We start from the raw sequence: 15,021 nt of genomic DNA on the forward strand, positions 1-15,021 counted from the left end.
TGAGCCTACTGGGAAGGACAATATTGTGCTCTCTCCAATCCCCTTGCTAAGTTAACTGAGTACATACTACTTTTGTACTTGGAACTCATTTTACTGCAGTTGAACCAAAGTGTGGACAAAGGGGGGAAATGGGGGAAGGAGAGAAAAAGTGGGACATTTTAAAATCAGATGAAAAAAGGACTGCCAAATTGGAACACTTGGAGGGTATGCATCTGTGGTGAGAGGAGGAGAGCTTTAGAATAATTGTTGCAATCAGGCACTTGGCAGAGCATGGAAAAGTTGCTTTTTGGGATCTATGACCTTCAGAATTTCCTGAACTAGCATGGCTGAGGGATTCTGGGAGCCATCACCCAAAATAGTAATTCCCCCCACACTCTTCATTTAGAAAGCTCTCTATTTTCAGTTCTCTCTTGATTAAAGACCAAGAAGGGCCAGAGAGGTCTAAGGAATGACCTTCAGTCTGTGGATGATAGCACAACAGATTCCACTGTGGCCCATGCTAAAAGGAGGACAAGGAAGCCTAAGTAATTGTTCAAGTGTGTATTGATGGCAGCAGGATGGGAATTAAAATAACCAAAGTCTCACCCTTTGCTCACATAGGTGCCTGAGAGAGGCATGCCCCCACAGCAAGACAAAAGTGATTCTGCTGATCAGTCAAGTATTCCTTCTTCCCCACTATCAAGGTGAGCACTAACCATGTGGTATTTTCTGGCTGAGTGTCCCAGCTTGTCTCCCTGTGCCGACACTCTTGCTACTTTGGCGACACGGCACCTGGCTCCACTCCAAGTGCAATGATACCGGATTATGAGCTAGCTGTTACAAACGAGCCAGTAATTATCATAATCTGGTAATTGAGAAAAATCTAATTATGCAAAGCTAATGGATTTAAAGCCTTGCTGAAGGTGGGGTGGTGATGAAGGGAGGGGGAGAAATGGCTCTTACTGAAGCTGAGCAATGTTATCTGGCGGCTTCTCTGATGGGGGAGCTTCATTCTGTGCCCCCCTCCATTACTAGCATCTGCTGAGGAGGAGATGGGGAGGGCTTTCCATACCAGTTTTTCAAGCAGTGGGGCTGGATGCATTTTCTTTTTTTGAGGGTCTGTGTGGCAATCAACCCACAAAGCCATACAACCAACCATCTTTCTATCCTCATTCTGCAGCTGGCTCTGCTGGTAGGCAGAATGAGCTGCCTTCTTAGGCAACCAGTTTAGGGTGTCATGGGGGTTGTTGTTGTTCTTGCAGTTGTGTGCCTTCAGGTAGTTTCTGACTTATGGTAACACGAAGGAGACTCTATCAGAAGGTTTTTTGGCAAGATTTCTTCAGAGGGAATTTGCCTTTGGCTTTCTCTGAGCCTGAGCAAATGTATCATGGAGGGGCAACAAATGTTCTTGGACATCTCAGTGGCATTCAATACCATAGATCATGGTATCCTTCTGGGGCGCCTGAGGGAGTTAGGTATCGGAGGCACTGTACTCCAGTGGTTCCGTTCCTACTTCTTGGGCAGGTTCCAGATGGTGATGCTGGGGGACAGTTGCTCTCATAAGAGAGAGCTGACATCTGGCGTCCCTCAAGGCACCATCCTGTCCCCCATGCTTTTCAACATTTACACAAGGCCGCTGGGTGAGGTCATCCGGAGACATGGTACTTGGTGTTATCAGTATGCTGATGACACCCAAATCTGTCTCTCCATGTCTCCAACTGAAGCAGTGACCAAGGATGGCATTTCGTCTCTGAATGCCTGCCTTGGGTCGATAATGGGCTGGATGAGGGAAAACAAAATCAAGTTGAATCCAGAGAAAATGGAGGTACTAGTGATAGGTACCCCTGGTCCAGGGAAGGAGACCCGCCATCCAGTCCTGGATGGGGTCACACTTTCCCTGAAGGACGAGGTTCACAGTTCAGGCATGCTTCTGGATTCGTCTTTTCTTTTCTTTTCTTTTTTTAAAATTTTTATTATTAAAATACATTACAAATATACACAACAATAAAAGTAAAAGAAAAAGAAAACATCCTAAACAAAATACGCAACACAAAACCAACGACATTTAACATTAAAAACAAAAACCTTCCCTTCCTTTAAACTGATTATATATAATAATAATAATAATAATAATAATTTGTTTTATTTATATACCGCTATTCCAAAGATCATAGCGGTGAACAGCAAGTAAGCAAATTAGCAAGTAAGCTAATTTGCCCCCAATAGTCTGGGTACTCATTTTAGCGACCTCGGAAGGATGCAAGCCTGAGTCGAGCTTGGGCCCTTTGCTGGTCTTGAACTCGCAACCTTGTGGTTTCGAGTGAATGGCTGCAGTACAGGCATTTAACCACTCCTTATTTAATATACCTTATTTATGACTTTCCAATAGTTCCTTCCCCCCCCCCCCCATAAAATTAATTCTCCTTCATCTTTAGTTAAGTCCTCTATCTTATACATAACTTCTGATAATTAACATCATTGGAGTCATCTCTAATTAAACTATTAAACTATTATTTAACTTATTTTCATATTTTCCATAATAGTCCTTTATACTTACAATTACCAGCATTTCCATAACATTTTATTTCTTAGCATTATATGTCAGTCTTATTTATCCTATGTATTCCTAGTAACTAGTAACTAATTAATTAAACTACATTTTTCTTTTCCCTCAGATAATTTATAACTGGGTTCCATTGTTTTTCTACTTGATTAATACATTCATTCTTAAGTAAATAAGTCAATTTATCTGATATCATCATATCATATATCTTATTATACCATTCCTTCATTGTAGGGTTTTCTTTACATTTACATTTCCTAGCAAAAACCATTCTTGCTGCTATTACCAAGTAGAATAATATTTTACCATATTGACTTTCCATGTTTCCGTCTGTTATTATTCCCAACAAGAATAATAATATGTCTTTCTTTATTTTAATACTTAATATTTTCTCTATTTCTGTATGTATTTGTTTCCAGAACCTCCTTGCTTTTTTGCAATCCCATCACATATGTCTGAAGGTTCCTACTTTTTCTTTGCAATTCCAACATTCTAATTTCCGATCCTTGTTCATCATACATAGCTTCTCTGGCGTCAGATACCACTTATATTGCATTTTATAATAATTTTCTTTTATATCAGCACAGAGTGTATATTTAATTATATTATTCCAGTTTCTCTCCCACTCATCTAACATTATTGCCCTGCCTATATCTTGTGCCCAGGTTATCATAAAATGTTTTATTGTTTCATTTTCCATTTCCACATTTAGTAATAATTTATACAATTTGGATATTTTGTGGTCTTCATCGTACATTATTATTTTTGCTAGTTGCGTCTCCTCTCTTTCAATTTGTGATATTTTAGAGTCTGATTTATATCTTGCAACCATTTGCATGTATAAAAACCAATTGCAATTTAAACCTTCTTCTAATAATTCGTCCATTGTTTTCAATTTGTATTGTCCTGATACTAATTTTAATAAGTCTTCATATGATACCCAATCAATTTTTTTCATCTTTTCTCTCCTAAAGAAGGCTTCGTTAATTGATGTCCATCTTGGAATTTTTTGTATAATATGGGGCTTGTATTTTGTCCAAATTCTAAATAGGGATTTCCTTATGGAATGATTGTTGAAATTTTGATTTATTTTAATCTTATCGTATATTAGATACCCGTGCCACCCATAAACATTGTCGAATCCCTCCAGTTCTAATAATTTATGATTTTTGATCTGAATCCATTCTTTTATCCAATTGAGGCAGCATGCATTGTAATATATTTTGAAATTTGGTAGGCCTAATCCTCCTTTTTCCTTTCTATCTTGCAGTACCTTCAGTACTTGGATTCGTCTTTTCAATTGTCATCTCAGGTGGAGGCGATATCCAGGAGTGCTTGGCACCAACTTCGATTGATAAGCCAGCTGCGTCCCTAACTGGCCCAGGAGGACCTTGAAAAAGTGGTACATGTGCTAGTAACTTCTCGTTTAGATTTCTGTAATGCACTCTACATGGGGCTACCTTTGTACCAAACCCGGAAGCTTCAATTGATTCAAAATGCTGCGGCCAGATTGATCACTAAAACATCTAGATCAGAACATATCACACCGATATTAAAATCTTTACACTGGCTACCAATCAACTTCCAGGCCCAATACAAAGTGTTGGTTATTACCTTTAAAGCCCTACATGGCTCAGGCCCAAGTTACTTGAAGGAATGCCTCTCCCTACACAATCTGCCCTGCACACTCAGAACATCTAGAAAGATATTACTAGAGTACCCAAAAATCAGACTGAAATCAACCTATGACAGGACATTTACTGCTGCTGCCCCCAGACTTTGGAACAACCTGCCGGAGGAGATCCGTCGCATCAACACCCTAGATGCTTTTAAGAAAGCACTTAAGACGGATCTTTTCTGGCGGGCTTATCCATTTGATCCACCATAATGGAACCTTGGTAATACTCTATCTTCCACTAATTTTATATAAGTATGGACTGTATTAATTTTATGAATTTGTCTTGTTCATTAATTGATGTAATTTTAGATAATTTGTGCTTGTTGTAATGCTGATTTTATGTGTTGTACTCCCACCTCAATCCATGGGGAGAGGCGGGGAATATAAATAAAGATTTTAGTAATATTTATTATTATTATATAATTTATTCTATTTGCTTTGCTCTTTCTTTCTTTCTTTCTTTCTTTCTTTCTTTCTTTCTTTCTCTGCCAGGAATTCAGAGAGACACTTGTGAGAATCTCTGCCTTGGGTATCAAAACAATTTTATGGTTTTGAAAATAACACCATAACTTGTATGGGGGCTTAATTTGTCTTTAAACCTCAGGTAGCATAACATTTGGGTTGGCCCTGCCTCACTCTCAGGAGGTCCTAGAAACCAGAAAATTTCATCTTTCAGCATCTTCATCCATGGAGCATGAGTATGAATTAGCAGAGCTTGGAAAGTTACTTTTTGGATGACAGCATTCAAATTTCCCCGGTTTAATATTCTATAAAATGTAATCCAAAAAAGTTTATTTTATAACAGGATTGGACAAATTGTAGCCTTACAGATATCATTGGACTGCAGCTCCCAGCAACCAAAGCCAGCACAAGCAACGTGTAAAGGGATCTTGTAGGACCTTTGAGACTACATAGTTAAAGAAAGAAGTTGGTAGCATGAGCTTTCATAGACTTGACACTACTTTCTCAGATGCAGGCATCAAAGAAAGTAGGATCAAGTCTACAAAAGCTCATGCAACCAACCTCTTTCTTTCAGTTAGTCTCAAAGTTACTACAAGATTCCTTTTCCATATTGATTTTCCAGACTGATACGGCTATGTCTTTGAATTCTACCAGCATAGCCAATGGAGAAGGATACTGAGAGTTGCAGTCCAAGAATAAGGCTGCATTTTGTCCATCCCTGCTTTATATGTTTTATGAATGAGTAGAGACAGAGGATAGGATAAAACACAGCATTTAAAAAAAAAATGCCAGGAGAAGTGAGCAGAGCCAACAGAAGGGAACATTGGCCCAATGGGAAGAGATAGTGACTGAACCCTTGGGGTTCAGAAATATCAGCTCTTTCCAGTTCTGGTCCTCTCCCATGGGACTACATTTAAGAATCCAGGTAGTCTGGACTTCCTCCTGATTTTCCTGAGTACATCTGCTTTGTAAAAAGCCTCTTTAAAGGCTTTTCCTCAAAAGCTTTTAGCTGTTCCTTCCTGTCTCTCCTAGGAGACGTTCCTTTACCCCCTGCCAGCTCCTGGTTCAAATCAATTACCCTTCACCTATCAAGTGAAAGCTTGTTTGTTCATTCAATTACGCTGTACGTCTGGTCCACTGTGAACTAAATCAAATATTCATTCAGTCTACCTTTCTTTATAACCTTTGCATTCTGAATAAGAGTTCCTTTGTTTCATGATTTCTGGGTCTCTCTAATTTGATCAGGTGAGACATGTATTTCTATTTACATTCTGCTATTGTGCTGTGTTTACCGATTATTAGACCATTCAAAGAATCTGAGTTTCCTCACACTTGCTTCCTACCCAGACCTGTGAGCTTTCTTATGATTAGGCTGAAAGCCTTTCCCTGAGACCAGGCCTTTTATTAGGCAGAGGTGATAGTTGCCTCAGGCAGAAGATGTTGGGTGTCATGAAAGGGCAGCAAAGGCTATCTATTTCATTTGCAATTACTGGATTTTTACTGCCAGGGAGGGGGAGATGTGGTGTCTCATGTCAAAAATAATTTGGCCTACACTGGGTCCTCTTTGTGCCTTGATGTAGGTGGGTGACAACTCTTCTCTCTATTATCAGGGAGTCCTACCCTGACTTTCCACAATCACTGCATCTATAACTGTTGAATGACATTTTGGGTTAAATCCATTCTACCTTCAGATGTGATGTGACTATCCTGTTCATAATCTCCTATAAGGTTCACACACCTGTTCCCCCCACTCTTGCATTTTTAAACATTTCATGTAGAAGTTGGAACTAGTTTGTTTTCTGCTGCTCCAGAGACTAGAACCTGAACCAATTGAGTCAAATTACAAGGAAAAAGATTCTACCTAAAACATCAGCAAAAACCTTGCTACTGTACAATAGCATAATAGATTGCCTCAGAAGGTGTTGGACTCTCCATCTTTGGAGGTCTTTTAACTAGGGTTGCCATAAGTCTGGACCTCCAAACCGGGACAAATGTAGGACAGATGTAGGACAAAATTTTCACATGTAGGGCACATTTTTTTAAAATGGAGGACATGCGAAAAAAATTGATGGTTTTTTTTAAATGTTACTATAAATGCATGTTTCTTAGGCATGATCAAAATGGAGGGCATTTGGGCATTATTCCTAGACAGATGGCAGAAATGTACTTTCCCTTTCTGGCCACCTCCCCTTCCCCATTCCAAACAGCACATTTGGGCATTGAACATGGCTTTACTTAACATGGCCTCTTGCATATTTCAGAGGCTTATTGTATAACCAAACTCTTTGGGTTTCACACTGAACATGCTATGCATTCATACTGAACATGTCAAGGTGGTTTAACAAGAAGTGGGTTTGCCCTCGGATTCAACTGTACTTCTCAGAAGTGTGTACATGGTCAAGGGACTTTGGTTTTTTTCCACTGCGCATGAGTTTGTAAAAATCAGAGCAACTTACATTGGTTGTGCCTCAGAAGCTGGCCCATATCATCATCATCATCATCATCATCATCATCATCATCATCATCATCATCCTCTTCCTCCTCTTCCTCCTCTTCCTCCTCGTCCTTCCTCCCTCCTTCCTCCTTTCTTCCTCCCTCCCTCCCTCCCTCCTTCCTCCTTCCTTCCTTCCTCCCTCCCTCCTCCTCCTCCTCTGCCTCCCGGGCCCAAGCGGAGGAGGAGGTGGGTGGCTGCCTTGGCGCACTCCCCCCGCCCGCGCGCCAAAGCAGCAGGCAGGCAGGCACCCACCGCCTCCTCCACCTCGCGCGCCTCCGCACACCCGCGCTAGGCGCTTGGCTTGGCCCCGGCAGGCGGAGGTAGAGCCAGAGGAGGAGGCAGAGGTGCCTGCCTGGCTTGGTGCGCTCCCCGCCCGCCCGCATGCCAAGGCAGCAGGCAGGCAGCCACCCACCTCCGCCTCAGCCTCTTCCTCTGCCTCCGCCTCCCAGGCCCAAGGAAGTGCCTAGTGCGGTCGCGCGGAGGCGCGCGAGGCGGAGGAGGCGGTGGGTGGCTGCCTGCCTGCTGCCTTGGCGCGCGGGCGGGCGGGGAGCGCGCCAAGCCAGGCAGGCACCTCTGCCTCCTCCTCTGCCTCCGTCTCGCGCGATTCTGCGTGACCGCGCTAGGCACTTCCTTGGGCCTGGGAGGCGGAGGCGGCGGTGGCTGAGGGCCCGCCAGCTGCATGAGCAGCCGCGCGTGGCCAGAAGAGAAGGAGGCGGAGGAGGAGGAGGTGGGTGGCCGTGGGCAGGGCAGTCCCGCCTTTGGCGCAAAACTGGACCGGGACCAGAACCGGAGCGCCAAAAGCGGGTTTGTCCCGCCTACCGGCGGGACATAACACCCCTACTTTTAACAGAGGTTGGATGGGCAACTTGGCAGGGAGTTTGACTAGATGGCCCTTGTGGCCTCTTCCATCTCTTAAGATTCTTTCATTCTATGAAAAAAATGCCACAAATTGAACTGGGCAGGCTGCTGGGCACAAGGTACTCCAGGAGATCAAGCTCTGGTGCCCATTATGAGCAGGCTCATAAGCAGACCTTCTCATCAGTGGGTAAATACCAGTGTATGTTGTGGAGCCTGGCTCTCAGTATCAAAGCTGCTGAGTCTTGTGATTATCAGGGATGCTAGCATCACTTTGCCAACCATCACCACCCTTTAGGCATCTCTGTTCCTACTAGATGTAACTGGACACTATCCCTGTTATAATGAAAAGTATTTGAATTGGTGATTTGGTTCTGAATAGACAATTAAGATTCATTATCTTAACAAAAGGCCTGCTCCTGATGGCAATAAAATGCTAGATTAGGTTTGTTGATTGGGGTCTATACACCTGACTGACTCGCCTTGTGGGGTGTGATTATGGGGCCTAGATTTTGACATTGTTCACTACATTGCTAGTGGGTATGGGTGTGCATCAGTGGGGCCTAGGATTGCCAGATAAAACACAGGCCAAGGGTCTGTACCTTTAAAGGTTGTGTGGAACAAGGAATTTCAGGAAATGGAACTTGGGTGATGAGAAACTCCTGTGGAAACTTCCACTTTAGATAACTATTAAAAGTATAGGAACCCTGTCACTTTTCCCCCTGGTAACCTTAATGGGACCCAATTTCAACTTAACTGTGTTAATCCTGGCCTGGGTATCAGAGTCTCTCAGTCTGGGGCTTACAACTTCAAGAGTGCATTGGCCCCTCAGAGAGATGCTGGTGTAAATAAATTTTCCCTTTCCTTGTGCCCAAGGGGATTTGAACAAGCTCAACCCTCTTTCCAATTCAGACCTCTTGCTCCTGTGACAGGAACAGAGACAGAAAGAGAGAAAAAGAAGAGAGAAGTTGAAAAAGGCCAACCAGCCAAGTCCTCCATTCTTCTTACAAGGCTGGAGATGGAGCATTCCTGTCTAAGTGCTGAAGGAAATCAATGATTCCTTGGACTAATTAGCTGCCTTAGTCCCAAGAGGACAGAAATGGACTTGGCCTGTGGTTTGCTAGGGATACATTTGCTCTCCCCCATCCGGTAGCAGCCCTTCCGGGATTTGGCTGCGCTAATTGCCCAGCATGAGCATGTTTACCATCTTAAATCTCCCAAGAGGGAACACAGCAGAGGCACCAGGCCAGATTTCTTTTCCCCGCCCCTGGCTGTGAACAGGATGCTGCCAGTAGCAAACACAGAGGCCAGATGTAGAGGGGCTCCTGTCCTGATCAGCAGCCCTTCCAGACTGTAAAGGCTCCACTTAACTGCAGACTTTACACCTCAGCTGGGCCTGGACCTCTTCTCTCTCTTGTCAAGAGCTTGTCCCATTATGCCAGGGACTGCGTGGCCTGAGGACATGCCTCTTTGGTCACATCTCTCTGTCCTGCCCCCGGCAGTCCAAGATGTTGATGAGGTTCCTCATGTGCTGCACCCACTTCAGGTGGCTCCATCAGCCCCCAGCCTAGAAGAGTTTGCCTGTCGGTCGACACTCCATGGCATCAACCACATCTTCCATTGCAGGCACTACACATTCCGCAACTTCCTGTGGACTTTGGCTTTCCTTGGTTCCCTGGGTATCCTCATCCATGTCTACACTGAACGTGTGTCATTCTATTTTCAGTACCCGCATGACACTGCAGTGGAGGAAGAGAACATCAACGGCATGAATTTCCCAGCTGTCACCCTCTGCAATATCAATCCACTTCGCTTCTCCCAGCTCTCTGGCCATGATCTCTACTGGGCTGGAGAGTTATTGGGCTTCCTGGATAGCTCAGATAGGATCGCTGCATCAGAAAATGCAGACCCAGAGGTTGTGGAGATACTGAGCCAGAAGCTGGAGCAGAGCAAGGGAGAAAGGAACCTCCCTTTTGACTTCAAGGAGCTCCACAGGCGGGCTGGACACCAGATGGAGCAGATGCTGGTGGAATGCAAGTTCAGTAATGAGACATGTGATGCTGGGGATTTCAAAACAGTAAGTCATCTCATATGGGCTATGCTCTATGTAAGGCTTTAAAAAGGGGCTTGTGTGATGGGCAGGGTGGCTTCCTAGACTTAGGACTTTATCACACGTGAGGAATTTCTCTTAATTTCAAATGAAAAGAAAGTGGGGCCGGAACACATTTACATGAATTTGCTAGTTCAGCGAATTTATGTGAATGTGAATTGTGTTTGAACTGGCTTCCCATTGCCCAAAAATAGCATGCCATTGCCCGAATTTGTGTGTGGTAGTCTATCACACAATAACTTGGAACTCCATGATTGTGCTTGGACTGACTTCCCATTGCCCAAATTTGCGTGTGATAGTCTATCATGCAATAACATTAAACCCATTGCCATTGGATTATACTTCCAATTTCCCTTGTCTGATAATGTCCTTAGTGAATCTGTGGTAATCTGCTGATAAAGCAGGGATGGCTAATGGTAGTCTGTCCCAGGGGCAGGCTTCTGCCCCTTGGAACTCTCCAATATGGACTGCCAAAAATGCCAACCCAATCTAGAAGTGGCCAGAAGACCACTTCTGGGTTTGAAAAATGGGTAATTTTTGATATTAGACCATACAAAGGAATCCTGCAACCATAAATGGGATGAAAAGCCACTCTTGAAGACTTCTTGAGGAAGTAATCCACTCTTGGGGGGCGGAGGGAAAAGGCAGTCAGAACAATCTGGAGTCTACACTTTTTCTATCTCAATGCAAAAGCGAACAGTTTTTAATATAACTAAGGGCCCAAACAGACAGACCAAAATAAAGCTGCTTTGGGCCATTTTGGAAGTGTGCCATTTAAATGATGCATGCATCCTAAGAGGCCTCCAGCTACAGATGTGTGTGTCATTTAAACAGCATACCTCCAAAGTGACCCGAAACAGCTTCATTTTGGCCTGTCTGTTCGGGCCCTTAAATGCTCTATTTGGGCCAAGGTCTTGCAAAAGAACCACCCTCTTTGACTTTCTTACTTGGGATTGGTTACAGAATGGGCCATGCTTGCTGGGGCATAGGAGATATTGTCCAACAAAGTACTTTTTCCCAGCTGTGCTCTTTGATCTCTCCAGGAGCAAGCATGACTCTCAAAAGATGGGGCCAGCTATATTTGGTATTCCAGTTCTCCTGCCTGCCCATATGTGTCCATGCTTCTGTTGTGGGCAAGTTTCTCTGTAGCTGGAGGCAACCTGCCGTGTTCAGCCACCTTTTCCATGATTGCTGGCTGTTGAAAGGCCATGTCTGGTTCTTGACACTCTGAGGAAGTGTCTCTCTAGCTTGGCTTTAATACCAAAGTAATCACATATAATGCATCACTCCACACATCCCTCTCCATTTTCTGCACTGGCTACATGAACACTGCCATTTAGGTTATCAGACAGGCAGGCTCCAGGCTTCTCCATCTTATCGTTGTTCCAAAGTACACTGCAGAAATAATCCAGTTTGAGACTGCTTTGACTGCTCTGGCTCAATGGCAGGGAATTCTGGGAACTGTAGTTTTGTGAGACATTTAACCTTCTGCCAGAGTGTTCTGGTGCCATGATTAACTACAATTCCTAGGGTTCCCTAGCACTGAGCCAGGACAGCTAAAGCAATCTCAAACTGGATTATCTCTGCAGTGTGTTTTGGACCATTGCCCCATATCCTATGCTTACTCTTGGAGAGAACCTGTATTAATTTTGCCCACAGTTAATAGTACATTCATTCTCTGGGTAGTAACAGAAAGAACAAGTCTGGTGCCAGTTTTGATTTGTTCTCCACAATGATGAAACTTGTTCTGGTTTGATAATGTGAACACCTTTGGATTTGGAGTTCTGCTCATTTTGATGAGTAATATGAGTTGATTGTCAGAGAGTAGACTGAGGTTGTGTCTGATCCTGAAAATCTTTACTGGAGGGAATAACTGGTTGTTTTGGCTGTGGTAAACTGGGGTCTACCCACGTTATGTACAAATTTTCAGTTTATTAGTGCAAAGGAAAATTTCTACTCAGAGCTTGGGCTCACAGATGGGGAACCATTTCCTTAAATTTCCTAGCTGGAATGAACCAGGGCTGTGTTCCCACTGGCTTATAACGCGGATCAGGACGTGAATCATGGGTGCATCGTTTCCATTTGAGTGCACATTCAATCCGCATTGCTCCAATATCGTTTCCATTGGAATTCGAATCTGAATCGATTTATCCTGAAAAATCTGAATTATTGGTTGATAAACCGCTTTAAAAAAATTAGCAGCTTTTTAGCGAGCTTTAATGTGCCTCCTGAGTCTGATTCGGGGCAAATGAATGGGAACGAAAGGGTGTCTGATTCGGGATCTTGGGGATGGGAGGAGCAGTGCTCAAGGGGCTGGCCTGGGGGTGTCACCCGCTTGTTCTCTTTCCTGCATTACCGGCACCATTTTCTTCCTTTGCATAGCCTTTCCCTCGGTGGATTGGGAAGCAGGGTAAGGCGATCATGCTGCATTGAGCTCCAAACACAGTAAACACATTACGCCGCCTGCAACCTTCCCCCTGCTCCACATTCATAGACCGACGTATGAGGAGAGCCATTGAACACCATTTTAAGCTATTTTTTTTCTTTTTTTGCCTTTGCCCGAGTGCCTGAGCAGCAGATGGGCTTTGCAGTACATGCCTGTTTGATCGCCCCCCCTTCTCTCTTTCCCAGAGGGAGTCTGGGGAGACACAGAAGAGGCTGGATACCAAGGGATTGGGGGCAAAGACAGGCTCCTCTTCTCTCTTTCCCAGAGGAAGTATGGGAAGACACAGAAGAGAGGCTCCCTTCTCCCTTTTCCGGAGGGGAAAAGCACCTAAGCGACTGATTGGCTGTGACGTCAAGCGCTTAAGCGCTTGATTGACAGCTGCTTTAAAAAAAAGAGGTTCCGGAAGGGCAATGGGAACGGGGAGCAAAATAACCCGCTTCAAATTACCACAGGGAAAATACCAATGGGAACAAAAACAGGGGTGAAAAAAACCTGGGTCTGTTTGCACCCCTTTTTAATGGGAACGATAGATCAGATTCAAGTAAGAATCTGAGTCAGAATCTCAGCGAAATAAGCCGCTTTTTTGGCCAGTGGGAATGGGGCCCAGGTCAAGTGTTCAAACACACCCTGGAGTTAGGTAGATCCTAAAACTTGGGGGAGGGGGCTTCAGCTCTGTGGCTTCTAAAGAGATCTGTGGATGTTTCTCAGCTCACTGTAGCAGCATCTGCCTTGCTGCTAAGAGGCCCTTAGTACCTACCAACTTTGATACAAGTCATGAAATGCTTTAGAGGTCTTTCTGGACACCATTATATTCTATTCACTCCTCAACTCTTCTGTTCTCCATTCTGCTTTAAAAGAACCTATCAGAGAGCAGGACATTAACTGTTGCAAGGGAGATAGCAGAGGGGATTGCAGAGCCTTCTAAACTGGAGTTAAATTATAAATCCCAAATAAGAATGTGCATGGAAAAGCAGGGTTTGAAGAAGTAAATTTTGTACGCTACAATGCCCTGAATCTCCCAGCCAGTATCACATACCCTCCATCTGAGGAAGTAGATGCATCTTAGGAAGTAGACTGAAGTCTATGAAAACTCATGCTGCCAATTTCTTTCCTTCATTTAGTCTCAAAGGTGTTACAAGATCTTTCTATGTACTGATTCCACAGACTAACATGGCTATATCTTTGAATTATATCCTCCAACAGTCTCAGTTTGGTAAGAGCAGTCCTATCATCCCATTTTTTCAGCTGCTTTTAAAATATCCCAGTTTCTCTCTCCTCCTACTTGCCCCCTGTTTACTTACTGCAAATGAGTTTAAAGTGCAAAAGTAGTTAATACTCAGTTAATACTGCAGGGTGGAGGGGAAGAGAAGGGGCAGCAGTATCTTGCCCTTCCTAGGAGACTCAGCCGAAAGCAAACTGCGTCATCCTGCCTGCCTTGTATGTTCTTCCTCATTAATAATGTTTTCCACCTTAACCACACACCGATGTTGCTAGGCCATATGTGTTTCAATTTTGATCTATGAAATACTGGAAAGTATGGTATGGCCAGTGGCCATGTTGGCCAAGGGATTTTGGGAGTTGGTAGCCACCCCACCATAATGTTTCTAGGGCCTGTTACAGACAGGCCAAAATAAAGCTGCTTCGAGTCACTTTAGAGGTATGGTATTTCAATGATGCATGCATCCTAAGAGTCCAAAAGCCACACCAAAGCCACGCTCCAGTCCTAAGGACTGGAGTGCAGCTTTGGTGCAGCTTCCAGACTCTTAGGACTCATGTATCATTGAAATACCATACCTCCAAAGTGACTCGAAGCAGCTTTATTTTGGCCTGTCTGTAACAGGCCTAGGTTTGGAGAAGGGTTGTGTAGATGGCTTAGTAGCCAACATGGCAGGTAAAAGACAACTCAGTTTAAACAATCTTATTGCTGATCTAGGCAGGATATTTTCAGAGTAAGGCAAAGCCATTCCCCCCACCCTGTGTTAGAAACAGGTGCAGAGCCCAAGGAAGTTGCCCTGTGATGAATTTGTTTGGTTTGCCTGTCACTCCTGCCAGGTTCAGCTCTTGGAAGAAACTCCATATTGCCACCTGTGTTCTATACTTCAATGTTGACACTAGAGCGAGGAAGTTTCTGTTTCTTTGGATAAATGGCAGCTTCTGCCTGCTGCTAGCCTTGACTTCCCCCTTCCCATCTGGATGAGACTCCCACCTCCTGCCCAAATAAAGGGGAATTAAGTGCCTGCAGAGGGGAGGGGAGAAAAACTTGATCTGGCCCGGCAGGCAGCCTGTACGTGATTCAGAACAGCCATTCCATTATCTCTGCTTGCAAAGCTACAAATGCTATTAACACTGCTAAGCTCTGCCAGTCCTATATCTCCCCAGCTTCCTGCCACCAGCACTCCAGGTCACAGGTGGGGATGGTGACATGGCCTACTCG

At 44.2% G+C, this 15,021-nt stretch overlaps 1 protein-coding gene across 1 annotated transcript in view; it reads left to right on the forward strand.

The window, feature by feature from the left end:
* Window positions 1–9,466: 9,466 nt before the first annotated feature.
* ASIC4 (acid sensing ion channel subunit family member 4) overlaps window positions 9,467–15,021 on the forward strand; it is a 332,901-nt gene continuing 327,346 nt past the window's right edge. The window contains exon 1 of the mRNA XM_089520482.1: window positions 9,467–10,108. Within this exon, the coding sequence (XP_089376608.1) occupies window positions 9,467–10,108 (642 nt within the window). The remainder of the gene's footprint in view (window positions 10,109–15,021) is intronic.

This window comes from Sceloporus occidentalis, unplaced genomic scaffold (genome assembly GCF_023333645.1).
Source record: "Sceloporus occidentalis isolate IW3139 unplaced genomic scaffold, rSceOcc1.0.p SCAF_4, whole genome shotgun sequence".
In the NCBI taxonomy this organism is placed as follows: Eukaryota; Metazoa; Chordata; class Lepidosauria; order Squamata; family Phrynosomatidae; genus Sceloporus; species Sceloporus occidentalis.